The sequence below is a fragment of the Quercus lobata genome, chromosome 2 (genome assembly GCF_001633185.2).
Source record: "Quercus lobata isolate SW786 chromosome 2, ValleyOak3.0 Primary Assembly, whole genome shotgun sequence".
NCBI classification, from domain to species: Eukaryota; Viridiplantae; Streptophyta; class Magnoliopsida; order Fagales; family Fagaceae; genus Quercus; species Quercus lobata.
Window position 1 is genome coordinate 64327416 of NC_044905.1, and position 21602 is coordinate 64349017.

Sequence of the window (21602 nt, forward strand, 5' to 3'; positions counted from 1 at the left end):
ATCAATATTTAGTATGTTAAATTTGTTTTTTAAATTACTAGGTTTTCTTTTACAATTTTTACTAAAGTGTCCAGATTTTCCACAGTTAACACGTCTCTTCTTAGCATAGAAATCATTAGGTTTAACAAAGCTATTTCTGTACTTTGATTGGTGTTTTAACAATTTTTTATCATTACACCTATTGGTACCAAGTTTTTTAATAGTGCTGAAAATATCTTCATAGGTTAAATTATCATAATCAATAGAATCATTTTTACCCATTAACTCTTGTTTTACCTTATGAGCAAAGATAGGAGGCAGACCGTCAATAAACTTTTCTTTCCAATAAAACTTATGACAGTCTTTCCGGAGCATGACTCTGGAAATGAAAACATCTTGATACCATCTGTATTCAGACATAGTTGGACAACTCAAATTATTTAAATAATCATGAGATGAAATATTTGATGGAGTACCAACAAAGTGTTTGAGAATAGTATAGATCAAGGTATTGACACCATTACAAACAATTCTTTCATCAAGAATAGGCAAACATTCATCATTCTTTTTGACAGCATGTTTAATAGACTCTCTGGATTCTGCAGTGATATAAGAATCCCACCATCTACGAAGAGTACCAGAAAAACCAGTAACAAGCAAGTTAATAATATCAGGTTGACTAAGATCATGGTTATTTTGATAAGCAATACTAACCATAGACATGTGAATCATTTTAGCAACGAATTCCTGTTCAGACAAACCATCAATATTCCATTCATAAGGCTTATCAATAGAGACAGAAAACTGTGTTTGAAAAGATCTCTCTTCAAACTGCATATCAAGAGGAGTAGGTTTTGAATACCAGTTTTCAGTAAAAGACATGGGTTTGGTGTTTCCAACAAATCTTTTAATTTCTGGGAAATCATCATCAAAGATTCTTTTAGCAGGAACAGAAGAAACAGTATCAGATTCTGTATTTTCAAAAACAATTTCTTCTTTGGAAATAGTCCGAGCAGCTGAGGTACTTGTAGAAGTACCCTCAGTTTTAACTTTTAAATCAGAAAGCATTTTTTCAACAATTTCAAGAGTCTTGGACTGAGAAGTTTTAAACATAACGTTTTTTCTTTGATTGGGTAAATCAATCAAAAGTTTCTCAGTTTTAACAGGAACAGATTTTTCAAAAACAGAAATAGATTTTTCAACAATTTTTTCTTCAATACGGTCAAGCTGTTGACCAATAATATGCAAAGATTGAGTAGTAAAATTATTTTGTTCAATAAGGCTAACAATAGGAGTTTGATCATCAGCAATTTTGAAAGGAGAGGCCTTCACTTCCTCTTTTGTCACTTCATCATTCTTAGTAGTTATTAAAATTGAATCAAGAGGTGGATGACTAGACCTAATAATGGTTTTATCAATCTTAACAAAATTTGATTTCTTTATCACATTTAAATGTTGTTTTGAAACCTCATTATTTGGAACATAATGGTTTTCAAGAAAATCAAAAAACAAAATATGTTTTTTCAATTGATTCATCATTTCCAACCATTTTCTTTTAACACGGTCTTTGTCAGATTGAGCAAAATTATTTTGGAAATATTTTCTCTTGGTTTTGTTTGTTGCAAGCATAAACTCATTGTACAAAGAATCCCAATCAATTTCAAAATCATCATTTAAAACAGTCAAAACTCTTAATTGATTTTGGTAAACAGGGGGATTTTCAATAGGAGAATCAAAATTAGATGGAGTAACAGAAACAGAGTCTTCCTCATCTTCATTAGCAGTTTTACTAAATGGAGTGGAAGTTTCAGGTTTAGTTGAATGGTAAACAGAGCTAATTTGGGATTTATCACTTGAAATACCTTTTAGCTTTAAATCAGAGGATGTTTCCAAATTCTTTTTCAAAAATTCATTGATCTCTCGATCTCTTTTTGAAATACTTTCAGATCCAGCAAAGGAATGTCTTCCTTCATTGATGCTCAAAGGTGGATTGTTTTGAAAACTTATTTTAACAGTACCATCAAGATATTGTTGAATATGGGTGAGATCAAGCTCATCAAAAATGGGTTTAGCAGGAGGGGTTTCTTGTTCTAACAACCAATCATTAGGAAGTTTAACATCTTGCCATTGAATCATTTTTGGAACTTGGATTTTAGCATCAGGAGTTGAACATTGATGATAATGTGCAAGAAGAATTATTCAAAATCCTTGAATCAAACACCCCGTCTGATTTAAAAATCTTAAATCTAGCATCTCTTAAACACATGAGAACAGAAGCATTAATACCCTTTCGGGTAAGCGATTTAATAGCAACTTGAACCATACCAATATGCAAATAATAGAATTTTTTAGCAGCAAGGAAGTCATTAATATTCTTTTTAATGAATAGACAACATTTTTCATGAACTCTCGAAATAGAGAAAATTTGTTCAACAATTCTAGCTTTGTAAGCAGAATGAAAAGTACTTTCAACATTCAAAATTATTCAGAATCCTTCAGAATCCTTGAATCCTTAAATATATATATATATATATATATATATTTATATATATTTATATATAATTGGGGGTGGGGGAAGGGTGGGGCCGGGGGAGTGTCATTTTGTGAAACCCATTATAATTTATATGCTTATTAATTTGATGTATGTATTAAATAATCTGTCTTATATTAAATATATATATATATATATATTCGTTATTTATTTTTTTTAAAAAAATTCAATGTGAATTTTTATAAATAAAAATTGACCAATTTGATAAATTGAACCCATTTACAGGTTTCTTAGCCAGTGCAATAATTCAACTAAGAAGCCGGCCATTTCAATTTGATTGAAATAATAATTCATTTTAGGGATGAATCAAATAAAAGTTTATACTAGTCCATGGTTCACTCAGTTGATCAGGTCATTCAGTGTGGTTTTAAAAGTTTATGAAAACATCCCAGAGAAAAGAAAGCACCTAGCCCAGTTTATTTAGCTAACTTATTTGTTGTCAATTTATTTACTCAAAGGTGAGACAAAAAGTAATTTGAAACAAATAACTCAAAAAAAAAAACCCTTATATAATTAAAGCAAATAAGTTCAACCAAATGCATAGTTATGACCTTGTTGCATTTCGCCACAACGCTCCATTGAGACAAGCAAAGTCATTGAAAGACCAATTACATTACAAGTTTTATTTTCCTTGTACTAGTTTCTTAGAAAGAGCAATAGAAAATCAAAGAAAATGATAATTTTCCCTTATTTGTAATCCTCATGAGGATCTAAGACCTCTAAAAGGACAAAAGCAACAAGTTCCAAATGAGATAAGTAGCCAGAAAATTGATAAAGCACCAGCCAGTGCAATAGTCATGGACTGCTTTCACTATTCAATGCCATGCATCTTCCTTAGTGTGATGACAAACTCATAGATCTTCTCTGGGTCTGGAAGAACTTTGGCTACAGTCTCTCTCTGCATGCACCTCTTCATCTAGGCTGAGAATTTGGGACAGTGATCCTCAACCTTTAACCCTCCAAATTTTTCATAAGCCACAAACCAACTGGTTAGACCAATTGCTATGATGTCAACGAAGCCAAAGGCATCACCACCATAGAAAATTTTGTCTCCTAATTAAGGCTCCCTCTAGCGCTGCTTCAATATCTCTATGAAATCTTTCTTGGCTACCTCTTTTGCCTCTCCTTCGCTTGTCCATATTTCTCTGCCAGCTTCAAATACCTTTCCAACATAGAGATAACCATTATGAACTCACACATGCATACACATATAAAAATGATGGCCAAATGCAATGGCAGAATGAGGATTTTACTTTAAGATTTAGGAAGCCAATGGAGAACTAATAAATAATAATGATAAATATTAATTTAAGAAAAACAATAGAGATATAGTTAACTAATATTTTTATCAACATACTGTTGCTTACTATATAAAATGTAAAGAAAAGTAAATTCACGTTCTTAAACTATTAAAAGTTACAAGAAGGAAGTAAAGAAAGAAGCATTGTATATATAAAATGGAGCCAATGCAATAACATCACTAATAAACACATTAAAAAAAAAAAAAAAAAAAGGTTCCTTCTATGAGATTTAATTGGTATAGTTCAATTCAATTGTCCTCAGAGAAAGATAACACTTTTTATACATATGGTTGAATTTAATTGAATAACCTAATATACATCAATTAAAGAACTGTTTATAAATTTTGTCACATAAAAAAATGCAGGCAATTCTGAAAAAATAAAAGAATTCTTCCAAATAAAAAAATAAATAATAAAAGAAGGAAATATATGGACTGGGTTAAATTTAATTAAAAAAAATTATGCAAACAGTTCTGAAACAATAAAAGGAGGAAATATATGGTATTATTGAATTTAATTGAACAACCCAATATACCTTGAATTGTACATAAATTTTTTCAAATAAAAAAAATGCAGACACAGTTAACAAAAGAAGATTAAAAAAAGAAACAATAAAAGAATGAATTATATGGACTGATGTAAGTTATTTATTTGTCGAGTAATTATTGTAACACACATGCATATTTCTTTGAACTTGGTGTGTAACGAGATTTAATATTAATTTGTCCAAATAGTGAAAGCCCAACCTTTTTGTGGATAAAGTCAGCCCAGAACCGGGCTTGAGTTCGTTCATATGGGCAAGGTGGGAGTAGTGGTGTGGAGCTGGACCAGACCTCATCGATGTAGCCCACTACAATTGTCGACTCAGATATAGGCTTTCCATTGTGCAGCAAAACTGGCACCTTCTGGTGAATTGGGCTTGATTTCAGCAACAACTCACTCTTGCCCTCAAATAAATTCTCCTCTCTACGTTCATGTTGTACACCTTTCTCCTTCAGTGCAATCTTGGCTCTCATGCAAAATGGACTAGCCCAGACACAACCTCTCCTTTTGACATCTTTACTGTGATCTTCTTCTTTTAATCTTCCTCTCCTTCCTGCTTGGCTGCTTCCTCTTTGTTTTATGCTTAACCAAATGAGCTTGAAGTTTATATTTATAGGAGAAAGGAAGTCATTGTGGGGATGAGAGTTTCAATATAAATGTCTACAAATCCTATGGGGGTCTTCTTGTTTGACCTTCAAGACAATAATATTGTTGGTATCATATGTGAATTAGGTAGTAGCAGATAGTGTGCTTGAAATTTTTGGAATATGCGAACAAAACGAGATGAATAATTTGTCTTTGAGTATAGAGTCTATAGGCATTTTTCTTGTGACAGCCGGCTCAATCTAGGGAGTAAAATAAACTGGTGGTGGAATCTAGAATTTTGATTGGGAGTAAAATAAAAATAATAATATTAAAGCATAATTCAGAAAATGTTAAATAATACAATTAAATATACTTAAATAATTGTAAATAAAAATTAATTATCATATGAATATATTATAACTGTAATTGTGATGGTAAAAAAAAAAAAAAAAAACTATTCTTAACTAAGGATTCACCAGGGAAATTTGAACAAGATTTGGATGAAAGAAAATGTTTGGATTTCAATTTTTAGTAAAATTAGCTTGGTGCCCCCTTATATGCACTAGCATATTTGAAAGTAATTAAAATTAGATACATATCAAATGTTCTTACCTAGGCTAAATATTTGTCGGCAATAGAAAAAATCTTGTAAGGGTATGTATGACTTGTTAGGACATACACATGTGATTCTCCCTTTGAGAGTATGCCTTAGCTAAATGGACCGAAGACAGAGGGTTAGGAGTCACTACCTGGTTTAGGTCCAAGAACCAAATTGGGTCTCTTGAACCCCTTACAAGTGTCTGCACACCAAATATTGGATTCAAAGATCACATAATAACAACAGAAAGGAAAACATATTAAAACCCAAATCAAGGACAAAATTGGCCTCTGTCCTTTTTGGGTAAAATAAATAGCATTCTACCTCCTTTCCCAAACTAATTAGGGAAATGCCTTTTTTTGAAAATCGACTTTCTTAAAATCGAGTTAAAATTTTTTTTTTTTTCCTGAAACCCTATAGTGGCTGTTTAAGGAGCCTATAGTGACGTTTTAATGACCTGCGTTTTGTAACTCGATTTCCATGAAGTCGAGTTACATGCAATTTTTTTACCTATAACTTTTTTACCTATAACTCGATTTCATAGAGTTTGAGTTAAAAAACGTCATTATAGGTCCTTAAAAACGTCACTATAAGACTTAACTCGATTTTGAAAAAAGTCAATTTTCAAAAAAGGGATATTTCCCTAATTAGTTTGGGAAAGGGGGGTAGAATACTATTTATTTTGTCCGAAAAGGGCAAAAGCCAATTTTGTCCCCCCCAAATCAAACAAATTGTACTAAAAAGGAAAATTAACAATTAAATCAAACACATAATTTCTCAAGAAAGATTTTGTAAAAGAAATTCTTAAGTACTCCCAAAGCACGAAAAATGGTGCTCCCTCCTCTCACATTTATGGCGGGGTCCACCATAAATGTGAGAAGAGGGAGTACCACTTCACTATACTCTAGGATTACCTAAGAATTTTCCTTACAGCACCAAATTGATTTTGAATTTTATTAATGAAGTAATGTAGTGACATCTTATAATAAAAAAAAAGAAAGAAAAAGGAATAGCTAGTTCTTGAACTTCCCATAGGTACACAAACTATAGAGATAAAAGGAAAGTCCAAAATACATAAAAAGATTGATTAATGTTAGAATGTGTGATCCTAAAACAGCTAAACTATTAGCAAATTTATTAGTTTCACTGTTTATGTGCTGGATAGAGTTCCGCCAAGCTCTATTGAAGATTCTCCATAATTAATAGATTTTTTTTTTTTTTTTTTCAAGATTGAAACTTATTTTGGGTATAGGATATCTATGTGAGGAAAATATCGAGATTTGAATATTTAAGCTAAAGAGAATCTAGTTGTTTCCATAAGTGGAAGGTTGCCTTCACCAAGACATGCAAACTTTGCTCCGTTTCATGGACAATATCCACCTTAACCCTAAAAGGATGCCACAACAACCAAATACCACTGAAAAACCACGAGGTCCAACCTTAAGAGAGCGGCCGAAACCCAAAGCAAAAATAACTTCATCAGCATTGAAGCCAGAGATTTTGGGCACTAGGATAACAAAATTTTAGGATTATGCATACAAATCAACTCACAAGTATGTTGAAGAACATCATCCATCAAAGATAATTGACATCAATGAAGAACATCTAGCACGCACTGGCAGCTCCACATGCAAGCTAGGGTGGTCACAAGACCACCCTGATTTGCACCTGACTTAAAAAAAAAAAATGTATATACACTTCCTAAAAAAATATTATATGTTAAACTAACTTATTGTGACTACCCTAATAAAAATGTTGAATACCCTGCCTTCAGAATTACAAAAATTTGGGTTCAACAAAAATAAGAGTAATATTACATTCACAACATTTTTACAATAATTTCACAACAAATTCAATGTAGTAAGCTGTTACTAATTCTAATTTGACCCAAATATCGATATTATTTTTTTACCCACCAATAACAGTTTTTTTTTTTTTGGCATAAGATATGATTTATTATAAAAATATTGTGAATGTAGCATTACTCCAAAATTAATTTCCCCCCCCCTTCCCCCCAAAACATAATTCTTAATCCCTTTTATAAATTAAAAAAAAAAAAAATAATAACAATAAATATTAGCCCAAATAACAACAAACATAAACCAAATAAAAATAAGACAAGACCGAACAACAATAAGTGAACAAATTGTTTAACAAAAAGCCTATTATAAAAAAAATAAAAAATAAAAAAAAAATCGCTAATCATTTAAATTTGTAGATCATTCAGCCTATTCAATAAAAAAAAAATCTTTAATTTCATTTTTCCTTAAAAAATGGTACTAAGAAAAATATTGTGGTTGTGAGCTCTCTTTGATGTTGACGATAGTTATACTCTTTTTGGCTTTACAATCGCAACAATTTTTCTCTTCTTAGTGACTTGACTTACAATTGTAGGAAATATTCAAGTTATCGCTTTATTAGATTTTGTATAATTTAAATTTTTTAGTAATCATCCTAAAAAAATTTCTAAAGCCGCTGCTGACACGATGGTTGTAGATGAAATGGACTCCCCATCAACATGGAGCCATTAACCATATTGAGCGTTAATAGGTGTATTCAAAGCTGATAAACTCAAACGTAGTTACAATCATTATTCCCACGACCAATGCACCCACAATAATAACAAAATAATGGCAATCTCTCATATTTCAATCTCACCCATGCGAATGGTAAATCTTTGATGCATACTCAACACACTAGCGTTAATGGCTTTGTCAGATCTAATAAGACTTGAACGTGTAGGCATTTGCCTTACCCAATACTATCGTTTTGTATATCAACCTTGATTAGCGTCCCTAAGGACATGTTTGGTACGTGTATTTAAACAACAGTTTTCAATTTTTTTGAAATTACGTGTGGTTAAAAAAGTGTGTGGAAATACATGTAATGTTGTTTAAAAACTAAAAACATGTGTTTAAATTTGCGTACCAAATGGGGCCTAAGTTTCTCACTCATCTCCAACAACATATAATAGATCACGATAAGAACAAAGTTTCATAATAAGAATAAAGTTTCTCTCCAAACTAATTTGGTCAGAAACCTTTCAAAATTCTCTTATATTTTTATATTGAGTATGAATTTTGAAAATTTAACCATTGAATTGCATGTTTTTATTATATCCTTCATATTTACAAAAAAAAAATTCAAGAAAATCAAAGATCAATTATTGTGTCATCAAACAAATGTTAAAATTTCTAGTGTTTATGATCTAAAATTGTGCATAAAATATAAATTTATTGATCGAATAATAAATAACATCTGATTTGAATGAAATTTTATATAAATGTTAAGAACATAAGGAACATGAAATTCAACGGTTAGATTTATAAAATTCACACCCAAAAAAGAGTTATATGAGAAGTTTAAAAAGTTTTTCTCTAAATTAGTTTGAAGAGAAAACTTTGTTCATATTATAACACACAAATCTAAAGAGGGGAAGTATTAAAAAGGACCAAGGTTAGTGAATTTTTACTATCAAAATAAATCAGAACATGATACTTGAGTTCAAATCTTATCTACATTGAATCTTATCATAATCCCAAAAAAAAAAAATGTTGAATAAAATGAACCGTGAGCCATGTAAATTACTAAAACAAAAAATGCTACGTCCATAATATTTTCTTCTCAATCATAAATTATTATTAATTTTAATATGAATTTACCAGTACCAGTACTAGTAAGTAACAGTTCCCATTTAGGATTTGCCGTGAAAACCTGCAAAAATCTTTGCTTTTCCCTTGCCAAAAACAGCGATAGCAAAGGAAGGAAGTAGAGCAGCCAGGTGGCATTGGGGTGAGAAGGGGTGTTTTTTTAGCGCACGTTAGAAAGGCATGGTAAATGATTGACTAACGTGGGCCACCAACCTAGAAGACTGGAATCATCTTCTTCAAATATCCGGTTCTGTAGAATCAAAAGAATGTTTGAATCTTCATCTTCACGTTCATAATTAAAAACCAACAATGCATCACCGCATACACACGCACACACACACAGGCCGTTGCCTGCCGTTGTTGTTACATTCCTATCATCAGCAAAAATAACTGCCTTAGTTTTGAAGCCATAACCAAAAAAAAAAAAAAAAACCCTCTCACCTTCACCCACTATTTTTCTTTCTCTATCAAAACACCAACTTCTTCCTTTAACCTTTGTTTCGAAGAAAAGAGATTTTAATTTTTGAATGATTGAATAATGATAACACTAGGAGCGATCCAATTGGGAGTGATGGCGGCGTGCGTGGTGTTGTTGGTGCCCATGGGAATGGCGGGGTGGCATCTCAGCCGCAACAAGATGCTTTTCTTCAGTGGGGCCCTCTTCATCACCCTCGCCGTTGGGGTCCACCTCACCCCTTACTTCCCTTCCATCTCCGACTTCGCCTCTTCCTTCGTCGTCTTCGACTTCCACCGCCACTCCTGCCTCTCCCTCCTCCACGAAGTCGTCTGGGAGGACCCCATCAACTCTTCTTCTGCTACTTCAGATGGGCCTTGGCGGTGGTCCTCCTCGAGAAATGTTGTGTCTTGTGACTTCCGGCGACTCTCTCCGCCGGACACCTCCGATTTGCTCAACGGCTCGTGGGTCGTCGTCGCCGGCGACTCCCAAGCTCGATACGTCGCTCTCGGATTGCTTCAGTTGGTCTTGGGCCAAGATTCTGACCGCATCCCATCTGTCAAATCCGATTTGTTCAAGCGCCACTCCGATTACCAAATCGTTCTTGACCCGATTGGGTTCAAATTGGATTTCATTTGGGCTCCTTACGTTTCCAATTTGACCCATTTGCTTCACGGTTTCCAGCGTAATCGGACTTACCCTGATGTTTTGGTCATGGGTTCTGGCCTGTGGCACATGCTTCACTTCACCAATGCGTCGGATTACACTCTTCATTTACACTCGTTGAGGAATTCTGTGGTTTCCTTGTTGCCCATTTCGCCCGAGTTAGGCAATGAAGGACCTGTAACTGGGTCGGTGTCGGTTAGATCGCCCCATTTGTTCTGGATTGGGATGCCAACGTTGATAAACTCGTTGCTGAATACGGAGGAGAAGAGGGAGAAGATGACTGATGCAATGCGGGTTGCTTACGAAGAAGCTTTGCGTCGAAGCAAGGTGTTGAGGCAATCCGGTGGCCCACTTTTGTTGCTGGATATGGAGTCTTTGACATGGAATTGTGGTGTCAAATGTACAGAGGATGGGATGCATTATGATGGGGCTGTTTATGAAGCTGCAGTTCATATCATGCTTAATGCATTGCTCATTGAATCTGATCAGACGCTTTGATTCCAAGTACATACATGAACATGATTGTGATCATCATCAACACGTGCAAAGATTTTCGTCTTGTGCGAGGAGGTTGAATTCTTGCCTCTAATCTTGCTTCTTTGGTTTATTTTTTTGTCTTCTGATTAAAGTAGGAGCAGAGTTTGATTCTTTTTCACCATAGGAAACACATATTGAGATTCATTGTTTCTTGTTCTTTTTCAATATTGGATACTCATAGCACTTGTATTCTATATAGTCAGCGAATTGGGTACTCTCACTTGCAATTTTGATTTGAATTGAATTCAAAGTTTTTGTATGAATGGTATATACATTTTTTTTGGGTATAGAGATCATGTTTTCTCACATGTGAGGCCCTGTAGATAGTTTTTGGAATTTGGATGGATTTTCTGATTATGCAGCACAATATTGATTCAGTGCGTACAAATGTATGGGCTTTCATTATTCTGCTTATGTTTAATAGTTTTCTATTATGTTTTCTTCTCAAGAGAATCGATCCTGTATCTAGAATTATGAGTGAAGCAAGTTATTGCTTGATGTTTCCAAGGTTGCCTTTTTGTGCTCTCTAGGTTTGCTTTAACAGGATGTTGAAAGCATACGAACATCTTTAGCTGCATATTATTGTAATAATAGGCTTATCATTCATAGGTGACTTGTGAACTGTATCAGCATTTTTCATTATTATGGATGTCACTTTAAAGTTTACTGGCATTTCAGCTATTTTAATTTCTCATAGAAAGTACAATTTGTTGGAGCTCTAGTAAGAATTAGTTTGCACAACTTCATTTATTTTAAGGGCCAGTTTGAAACCAATTTGCCAGATTGGTTGATACCAAAATTATGGTTTATGGCTCACAGTGTTGGGTTTAGTTTGATCCTTTTTGGAAGTCTATTGGGTTTTGAGTTGGACTTCTTTTCTCTTTGGGTGTAACGTGTGAAGCTGAATAGATCTTTTTTCTTTTCCCCTCCTTTCTCTTGGTGGTCTTATTGAAACCAATTTCCATGCCAATAATGTAACAAGAAACTGAAATAATATTAGTGTACTTCACTTTTCATTTCTTTACTTATTTTTTGCAGGGAAGATATGCATGTAATTTGTGGTTGGTAGGTTGGATTATCCAACTATTATCGTTTATTTATGTTTAATTTTATGGATTTGACATAATATATTCAAAAAAGAAAAAGAAAAAGAATTAAATATAGTGAAATATTGAAGTATTTTCAGGATTTTTTTTTTTTTTTTTTTTTCCCAGTGTTTGACCGGTCTGCAATTGAGGATTAGGGAAAAGAGGAAAAAGGGTTGGAGAGACTTTTGGGGACTCGAACTTAAATTTCGTGTGGTTGATAGGTCATTTTGATTAAGCAAGCTTGTATTAGTTTATTTTGTGCTTGATGTATTATTGCTAAATAGTGTACTGACTGGCATGTTGCTTGATTTGCACATATCAAAATTTCATTATAGAAAGCACGTAAAGGGGTGCAACCCTCATACACAGGATGTATACGGGAGTGGACCTTAAAAGATTAGCAAAGAAAAGATCTAAAACCTCAAAAAAGTTTGAGGATGAAAGGTGAACCACAATTTCATCCATTCATTTAGCATCCTGAAACACAAAATCAAGAATTTCAATCTATCTGTGGACAACTCGCTTCTTTCAAAATTAAGTGCATTCCTTTCCCTCCAAATGCACCACATCAAACACATATCATGTGTTAATCTACTATGCATATAGTTATCTTCATTTCAATTGTGAGTCCAATTCAAAATTTCAAACCTGACTAGTCTGCATTTCAGGATATGGGAAAAGAGAGAAAAGGGTGGGCAAGACTTTGGGGGAGTTGAAATTAATTTTGCGTGATTGATAGGTCAATTTGGTTCACCAAGATTTCATTTAGTTTATTTTGTATTTGTTGTGTTTTTGCTTAATATGTACTGAATCTGGTATAGGTAGGTAGTTTATGACTCGACTTCTGCCTTTGAGCTAGGTCCTGATGTGGCTAAGGTTAGAAATTAAGGGTTACGGGATTTAGGTAAATTGACTAACAAAATTGTATTATATTGCTTAACCTTGCTTATTTATACATGGCAAGGTAACTTCCTATTGGACAGCCTTTTGATTACATATAGTTGGCCAATTCAAAACTAACTAACCAAGCCCATGTCATTAACAACCTTTGTTACAAAAGGAAGCAATACTAAACTGTTACAAAAGGTGCTTATCTGATCAAAAAGATGATCATACTTGTGAAGATTCACTGTATCAGTCTTCACATGTTGCCTGATGTGCACATATTATGTTTTAATTTATTATGCAGTTATGTGCATTTCAATCATGAGTCCCACTCAAGGGACTTTGGAAAAGAGAGAAATGGGGTGGGGGAGACTTTGAGGGACGTTAAGTTAATTTTCTGTAGTTGATAGATTGGTCATTTTGAATCTTTGATTAACCTATGTTTCATTTGATTTCTTTTGTATGCTGTTATTTTGCTAAGTAATGTTCTGAATCTAGCATGGTTAGGTTAACCCAGTTTATGGCTTTCCTGTTGCCTTTGAGCTAGGCCTTGGGATGTTGCCTGATGTGTTTTAATCTATTATGCAGTTATATTCCTTTCAAAACTGTTTCTTCTTCTGTTCTGTTGCTAACTTGAAAATCAAATAACTCTGTTGACTGAAGACAGGAAAAATGGTTTTCCACAGAGAATTGGAGGCATTAAGTCCTCTTTGTCATATGAACGTTGATGAAGAGGATCCAATGTTATATTGTTTTTGCTGATGACATTATAAAAATAAAAATTTCTTTTTGCTGATAACGTAATTTTAGTTGAAGAAATAACAAGGACAGTTTTTACTTTTGAGTAGTAACTCTGGAGAGGATGAAGCATGAACTACGGTCAATCCATCTGCAGTTATCCTTTTAAACTTTTTTTTTTTTTTAATATCTTAGTATAAGCTAATGAAAATATGACAACAGTATCTACAGCTATCATAACATTATAATCAGGAAGAGTTAAGAAGTTTGTTTCTGTTGCTCAATGAGAAGTTCACGATTTACACTTCTTTTTCTGGCTAATTAGCAAAGAGATGAGTGGATGAAGCTTGTTTTTTTTTTTTTTTTTTTTAACTCCATACATGATTTATTGTTTTTGTATGTTTTTATCTATGCTCTCTTCATGTAGGAGTAGGAGTTTTCTTTTTAGATCTAAATACTCTTAGAATTACTTGATAAATTCAAAATGAAGTCCCTTGGTATATATGCTTTTTGCAGACAATATAGTGTTTTTGGATGAAACTTCCCCAAGTTGGAAATCTTGAGGGAGGATTTAGAATCTATTTAGGTTAAGCAAGTCTAAAATAGAGTACTTGGAGTGTAAGTTTAGTAAAAGGAGATTTAAAGATGGAGTGGTAAATTTGTTGGTCAAGAAATACTTTAGAGTGAATGCCAATGTTTTTAAGCTTGGACTGGACCAGTCTGACCGGGTTACAATGAAACGGCTTGATTGACAGTTCTCAAAAGATAAGCATCTAAAAGATCTAAAAACTCAAAGACATGTTTTATACTTTTATCTAGTTTGCAATTATATGCATTTCTATCATGAGTCCAATTCAAACCTGAATAGTCCACATTTCAGGATATGGGAAAAGAGAGGAAAGGGTGGGTGAGACTCTTGAGGGACTTGAAGTTAATTTTGTGTGGTTGATAGGTCAATTTGATTTACCAAGTTTGCATTTGGCTTATTTTTTGTTTGTTGTATTTTGGCAAGATAGTTTACTGAAATCGTTGGTAGGTGAACCTCGTTTTTTACTATTGTTACCTTTGAGCTAGGTCTTAGAATGTTGCCTGATGTGCACATATCGTGTTTTAATCTCTTATGCAGTCTAATGCATATCAATCTTGAGTCCAACTCAAGGCTAACTAGTTTGCATTTGTGAGCTTGGGAAAAGAGAGAAAAAGAGTGGGAGAGTGTAGGTAGGTGAACCTAGTTTATGACTTCCATTGTCATCGAGCTAGGTCTTGGCACGTTGCCTGATGTGCACATAACATGTTTTAATCTACAACGCAGTTTGGTGCATTTCACTCATGAGTCCAACTCAAACCTGACTAGTTTGCATTTGTCGATTTGGTAAAAGGGAGAAAAGGCTGGGGAGACTTAATGTTCTTTGGTTGATAGGTCATTTTGATTAACCAGCTTTTCATTTTGTATTTGTTGTGTTTTTGCTAAGTAATGTACTGAACCTGGCATGGTTATTTATTTTTTGGTAGAATCTGGCTTAGGTGAACCCAATTTATGACCTCTACTTTTGCCTTTGAGCTAGGCATTGGGATGTTGCCTGATGTGTTTTACTCTATTAGAGCACTCATAATAAAGATGCTAAAATAACTCAAAAGTTATTTTAGCATTTCAACCACACAAAAAAGCCCTACAACAAAGTTGCTATAGCTAAAGTTGTTAGCTATAATTTACCTTCATGCTACAGTGAGCTGTTATTGAAAGTAAACATTTATTCCCAATGTCTCTTTTATCTCACTCTCAACTCTCTTCTGTCTTCTTTTTTTTTTTTTTGGCTAAATTCTTCTCTCTCCTCTTTCACTTCTCTGTTCTCTGTTCTCTCTCTCTCTCTCCCATGCCTTGTGATTGTTCTTGGTGGTTTCGTGGTTGTGCTTTGGCGGTTTGTGGGTCTAATTTGGTGGTTGAGGTCATAAGGCACGGTGGTGATGTGGGTCTGATTTGGTGGGTCTCGGTGGCTTAGTTGTTTTGTCTTAGTGGCTTGATTTGGTGGGTCTCGTCGACGAAGGGTTTGGAGATGAGGTGGAGCATGGCGTGGTTGTAGTTGGGAGTGTCAGCGTCTTTAGAGAGTGAGGACTCGGCAAGGCAGCAGGGCTCAAGGTTCCATTCCAATTGAGATTGATTTTTAGATTTGAGGTTTGAGTGTTTTTTGGTATTGATATTTGGGTTTTTGGTATTTTGTAGAGAATATTTTTGATGAGTATTGATAATCGAATGTGATATTAGGATTTTTGATGGGTTGTGAGTCATTGTGGGTCATGGGTTACGGTGAGTGTGTGGCTAAAATTTGGTGGTGTTTGTATCAGTGGTGTTTTCTGGGTTTCTAAGTTGTTGTGTATGTATCAACGGTGTTTTTATCGGTTGTTTTTTTTGAGTTGTTGGGTTTTTTGACAGCAATTGGTTGCTGGGTTTTGTCTCAGTGAGTCTCGGAGTTTTTTTTTTTTTAATTTTATTTTATTTTTAATTTTTTTTTATTTAATGAGATGAATGTCAAAATAGTCTTTGATGTTAGGTGATGTTGGGTGTGAATTGTTAAAATAAATAAAGTTGGTTTTTAAGTTCCTAAAAGCTATATTTTATAGCTTCCTTACTGTGAATGCTCTTATTTACATTTTAATTGATTATGACACTCATAATTCGATCAGTTAATCTTTGATCTTTGGTCTAATTTGAAGAAATTGGTTCTTTTTATAAACGATTTGGGTCTTTAAAATATAAAATATTGGTGAGTACTTTAAATATATTGAATCAATAAGAGACCATTGTATTCAGATCTTTTATTTAACCATCAGAGACTTTATTAGTTGATCTAACTAGAACCAACATTTTTTTTAGGATTGAGTTGTTCCATCTTGATCTGTGTTTTTGTTAGATAATCGACTGACAGAAACTACGTTGTTAATTACCAATCATCAACAAAAATAAGATTTTCACGAGGAAGATATGTTTGACTAATTTCTTTTCTTTTACATTTCAACAATTATGCTTTCCCATACATCTTTGTAGCACATCATTTTGCAACCGAATGACTATCACTCCCTTAAAAATATAAGCCCCATATCCTACAACCTTATCCACCCTATTAATGAAAACTAAAAAAGAACAGAAAAAAAGGGGGAAAAAAGAAAGGTCAGGAAATTCTCCCCTTTAATATAACTTCATTCTTTACCCCACTGATACTACACAAATTGCTTACCTTCAAATGTTTGCCCAAAATTCCAATTCTTGGGAGCAACATTATAAGATGTGACAGTCACGCCATCACTCCCGGTGACCTCAAATGAGAGAGGTTGATTCTTTAAATCGGCATTTAAATGCCAGTTTTGGCCCCAATTACGACCCATTGGAAGCCAACCAGTTCTAGAACCCTTGATCTTCACGGCAACTATATCTCCAGCACCAGCAACATTGGTGATCAGCACTGAAATGAAGATATTTGAACCATCGATTGTAAATCGAATTCCTCCTTCCTTTCTGCACTTTATCCTGTCAAAACCAACAAAAATTGAGGCAAAGATAGACATTCTTCTCATTACAGTAATACTCGGTCTCTTTGCAAGCTCAGCTTTTCATTCTATTATATTGTTATTAGAAGAGGGGACAGGGCTGATGACTGATGAACATGTGCCTACAAGAACTAAATTGGTCCAAATTTATACCTCTCTCTCTGTCTCTCTCTCTCTCTCTCTCACACACACACACACACACACACACACACACACACACATATAGCCAACAAAATCATTCAGTAATATTGAATGAGAAAAAGGAGAACAAATTATCAGAAACATTCATTTAGCCATTAACAATATTACTTGAAACTATTTGAGCATTTCCAATTGTGAAGTCCGGAATGATCTCCGGCACTAATATATTTTTGGAGATATTTACCGGATAATTCAACAAGTATTAAACTTTTCAGATCTGCAACACATGTCCCGTTTCTCATTGAGCTCTAATTAGGTGAAATTTTCTTCAGAATAAGGTTCAAAGAAAAATTATTTTTTGGGAAAATTATACTTGAAACCCTGTAGTTTAATGGGTGTAACAAATTAATCCTGAGATTTTAAAAAGTAAGGAGTTAAACCCTATTTTCAAAAGTAACAAATTAAATCCTAAGATCTGAATAAGCAACAAATTAAACCTCAATCCATTTAAAAAGAATATAATTTGGGATTTAAGACAGGTTGATAGTTTTATATGTTACTTTTTTAGGCATCAAGGTTTAGCTTGTTGCTTTTGAAATCATAGAGAAGGATTCACACCTCAATCTAAAACTCAAATACAATTTTATGAAATTTACTAATAATCAATCTATCAATTACAATGTATGTACTCCTATATTTATAACCTAGTAATTGGTTATGTGTGATAACATCATCCACAACTAACTCACATTTATCACATGCCAAAAATACAGTTATAACATATTAATCACATGTTAAATTTAATAAAGCACATGGCTTCTATTTCTAGCAACTTCCTAAAATCTAGCATGTGCATGTGCTTCTAACAAAATTTTCCTCCAATTTTCAAATATTACAACAAACTTGACACATTTAGATTTAGCTACGATAATCACATGTAAAATTTAGTCATGTCATGTTATTCCACATATCCCACATAGCACATTTAGATTTAGCTAGAATAATCACATGTAAAATTCAGTCATGTCATGTTATTCCACATATCCCACATGGCACATGCTACAGTGTCACCCCTTGTCCCATCTCATTATTGCCATGTTACTCTCTAGAATCTAGATATGTATGTATTAGACTCTCACATCATGTAGGGCTAATTTGTAGCTTTGAAACTATAAGATTTAGTGTGCGTTTGAATACCGCTTATTTTGCTGAAAATTGAAAATAATAAAAAAAATCATTTTTTGGTTACTGTTCACTTTTAAAATTACTGTTCACATGCCTATTTGCACTGTTCATAGGACAGTGCAATAGGCGCTGATTTTAAAAAAAAAACGCCTGAAACACGGACATCCAAAATGTGGATGCGCAAACCAAACAAACACTTAATGTGTTACTTTTTTAAACCTTAGGATTTATATGTTACTTAGATAATACTTTATAGGACTTAATTTGTTACACCTCTAAAATCTAAATGATTGGGTTTAAACTTTAAAGTTCAATTTTCCTTAATCTTGAAGTAAATTTTAGCCAAAGACAAAAGGGTCATTCATTCCATTGATCAAGAGAGCGTATGGATGCTTTGGATACCATTATTTCTGTTGCAAAAGTAAATGATATGAAGTGGGAACTTATCAATAATACTAGTGAAAAAGTGATAGGTATAATAAAAAAAAATGACAACATTACCAAAATATATATTGTTTTACAAGTAAAAAAAAAATTATAATTACTATTGGATTTATCCTTGTTTAACATTTTTGATTTATAGGCTTTGCTCAATAGAGGGTTGCGTCACTTCTTGAACTATTTGATATTCATCAAAACCAAAAGATGCTTTTCAAGTTCCAAAAATATGTGAATGTGCCAAAGCAAAATGCATGGCAATTATAAACAGTGTAGGGCCCTATCTAGGAGATTTGACGACTCTCTAGAAGGAAAATTTCATAGTAATACACCTATCATCTACCGACATATTCTATACTTGTACACAGTTACGCAGCTTACGCTAAGCCAAAATTGAAAATTGACAATTCCAAGTGTTGGGGACATATCAAGTGGATTTTTAAACACTTAATCGGAAGAACATCACTTTCTTCAATTTGTTTTAATTAATGATATATTAAAAGGCAATGATTTTACCTCACTCAACACATGGACTGCACATGAATAAGAGCTAGGGACAAAAAAAAAACAAAGAAAATGGGGGCACACCACACCAATGAGTTTCTATTTTAATGTGAAAGTTTCAATTAATTAAATTTAGGTAAGACCTAGAGAATATGTAATGTAATGCAATAATGTATCTCATCTTGCCTGTATGAATCTCACTATGTACACACAAACAAAATTGGACTCAAATTAAAAGGAAAGTTGGTAAGATAATATACTTTTTAGGCCCATGTGTAATTTTTAGTCACATGACTTTAATAACAAGTTACGTGACATGTTTAAATAATAAGCCTAGATAGTTCTATGTACCTTTAATAACAAGTCATGTGACATTTTTAAATAATACGCATAGATAGTCTTATATACCTGCGATACTGGACAGGCATGTTGGCGGCCTTCCAGATTGCGATCTTCTCGAAGGCCTCAATGGGGAGAACAAAGTGCTTATTAGGAGGGTTGCAGTGGCCGCCGCCGTCGGCCGGGAACCCGTAATTGGGTGCACAGAAGTTAGTAGCCGTGAGTATGATCGAAGTCCCCGGAAGGCACCACCGCAGGTCATCCACGCACCGCAGCTCGAAGCACGCGCCGCAGATCTGCCCGTGCTCGAACAGCACCTCGCTCAGCCCCGCAGTCGCCATTCCGTAACCTCCTTTCACCAGGTCACCGTACCCGCACGCTCCTCCCACCGCGTCACGCGGGTCTGCCGCCGCGTAGTAGGTGGCGCGTGCGGATCGCCACTCAGGCGGCGGGGCGGCGGAGTAGCTGGGTGGCGACGAGGAGTAAGAGTAGTGGGAGGTGGCTCTTCTTGGTAGTGATGACAGTAGTGTGAACAGGAGAGTGAGAATATGGATCAGCTTCAGCTTCAGCTTCAGAGGTAATGGCATTTTCTTTTTCTTTCCTTTGTTTTTGAAATTGAAATGTAAAGAAAGAGAGAGTTGTTGAGTGTGAAGTGTGACTTGAGTGTGTGAGAGAGAGAGATAGAAAAAGATGAGCAAGCAAAAGAAAAGAAAAAGTGACGGTGGAGAAAACTGGGAAAGGGTTCTCCTCTAAATAATTATATTCTATGCTGAACTAATTATGTTTCACTACTGCAGAGTGCTTTTCTTCTTTTGTTTGGTTTCTCTCTTTTTACCTCCACTAGCATTGATGAACTGTGTTAACTTTTCCCACTTTTTCTGTCTTTGTCGCTCTTGTGAAGTTACAATATAGCCAGCTATAAAGATCTACTTTATATCTTTTTTTCCCGGTTAATCTGATTAGATTAGGATAATAGACGCTATGCATATCATTATTTGAGCTTTAAGGAATCAGGTATTCATAAATAACTTAGGTTTTGATCAATAAATAACTCATTCATTTTTGTTTATTTATAAATAAATCAAGTTTGAGCTTTAGTTTTAAACTTGTTTAATAAATGTATTGAACCCAAGTAAAAAAGAATTGATCATAAACAAGTTTGTGAACATTAGGGCTTGATACAAACAAAGTTAAGCCTAGGCATGTAATAGGTTGGTAATAATCTTGATATGAGCATGACAAATAAATTTATATCTTTCTAAGACTTTAATTCATTATAGAGTTGGGACACACTCGTCTAAACCAAATAGGCTAGATAATAAACTTGATAATGTAATTGTGTTGAATCTCAAGATCAAAAGCTTAATATTGAGCTTGATATTGAGTTTGAACTTGGCTTAACTAATGAATCAAGTCAAGTTCAAACTTTTAGACTTTTTGATAAGTTCAAGTTTGAACATTATTTGTAAGTTTGTGTCAAACTCAAGCCAAGTTTTAATATTTTACTTTTGTTGTCGAGTTGAGCTTGAGCATTCATTACTTGATAAAACTTGGCTAGTTTACAACCCTGATTCTCACCTGATTTTGCATTTAAAAAAAATGAAATCCAAGTTATTTAACGAGTTTTACAATACTCCTCCCAACATCTTACTCTTTATTTTGCAATAAATCTCATTAAAATAATACAAAATAACTATTTTATATACCCACAACAACAGAGCTAGAAAACCCGCAATCCTACAATCAGTTGAGCTTTTATTACTACACTGTCGTCGCTCCATCATCTTTATTTGACCTGACCCCAATAGAAAAAACCTTGAACCCTCAATCTGCACTGCAATCCACCGAATCTGCACCAACTCTACGTTAGATCTACA

The 21602-nt window shown here is 33.9% G+C and overlaps 2 protein-coding genes and 1 pseudogene across 2 annotated transcripts; 1 reads left to right on the top strand and 2 right to left on the bottom strand.

Annotated features, from left to right (window-relative positions):
* Positions 1 to 3341: 3341 nt before the first annotated feature.
* Positions 3342 to 4888, bottom strand: LOC115975972 (annotated as a pseudogene).
* A 4446-nt stretch (positions 4889 to 9334) lies between these two features.
* LOC115976206 lies at positions 9335 to 11123 on the top strand. Its single transcript, XM_031097355.1, has one exon. The coding sequence runs from the start codon at positions 9746 to 9748 to the stop codon at positions 10823 to 10825; it is 1080 nt and encodes a 359-aa protein (XP_030953215.1). The 5' UTR covers positions 9335 to 9745; the 3' UTR covers positions 10826 to 11123.
* Positions 11124 to 16526: 5403 nt separating this feature from the next.
* Positions 16527 to 20568, bottom strand: LOC115976207 (expansin-A13). Its single transcript, XM_031097356.1, has 2 exons — positions 19795 to 20568; positions 16527 to 17098 (listed from the first exon to the last, which is right to left on the bottom strand). Exons 1-2 carry the CDS (start codon positions 20310 to 20312, stop codon positions 16792 to 16794), a joined length of 825 nt encoding a protein of 274 aa, XP_030953216.1. The 5' UTR covers positions 20313 to 20568; the 3' UTR covers positions 16527 to 16791.
* Positions 20569 to 21602: the final 1034 nt, after the last annotated feature.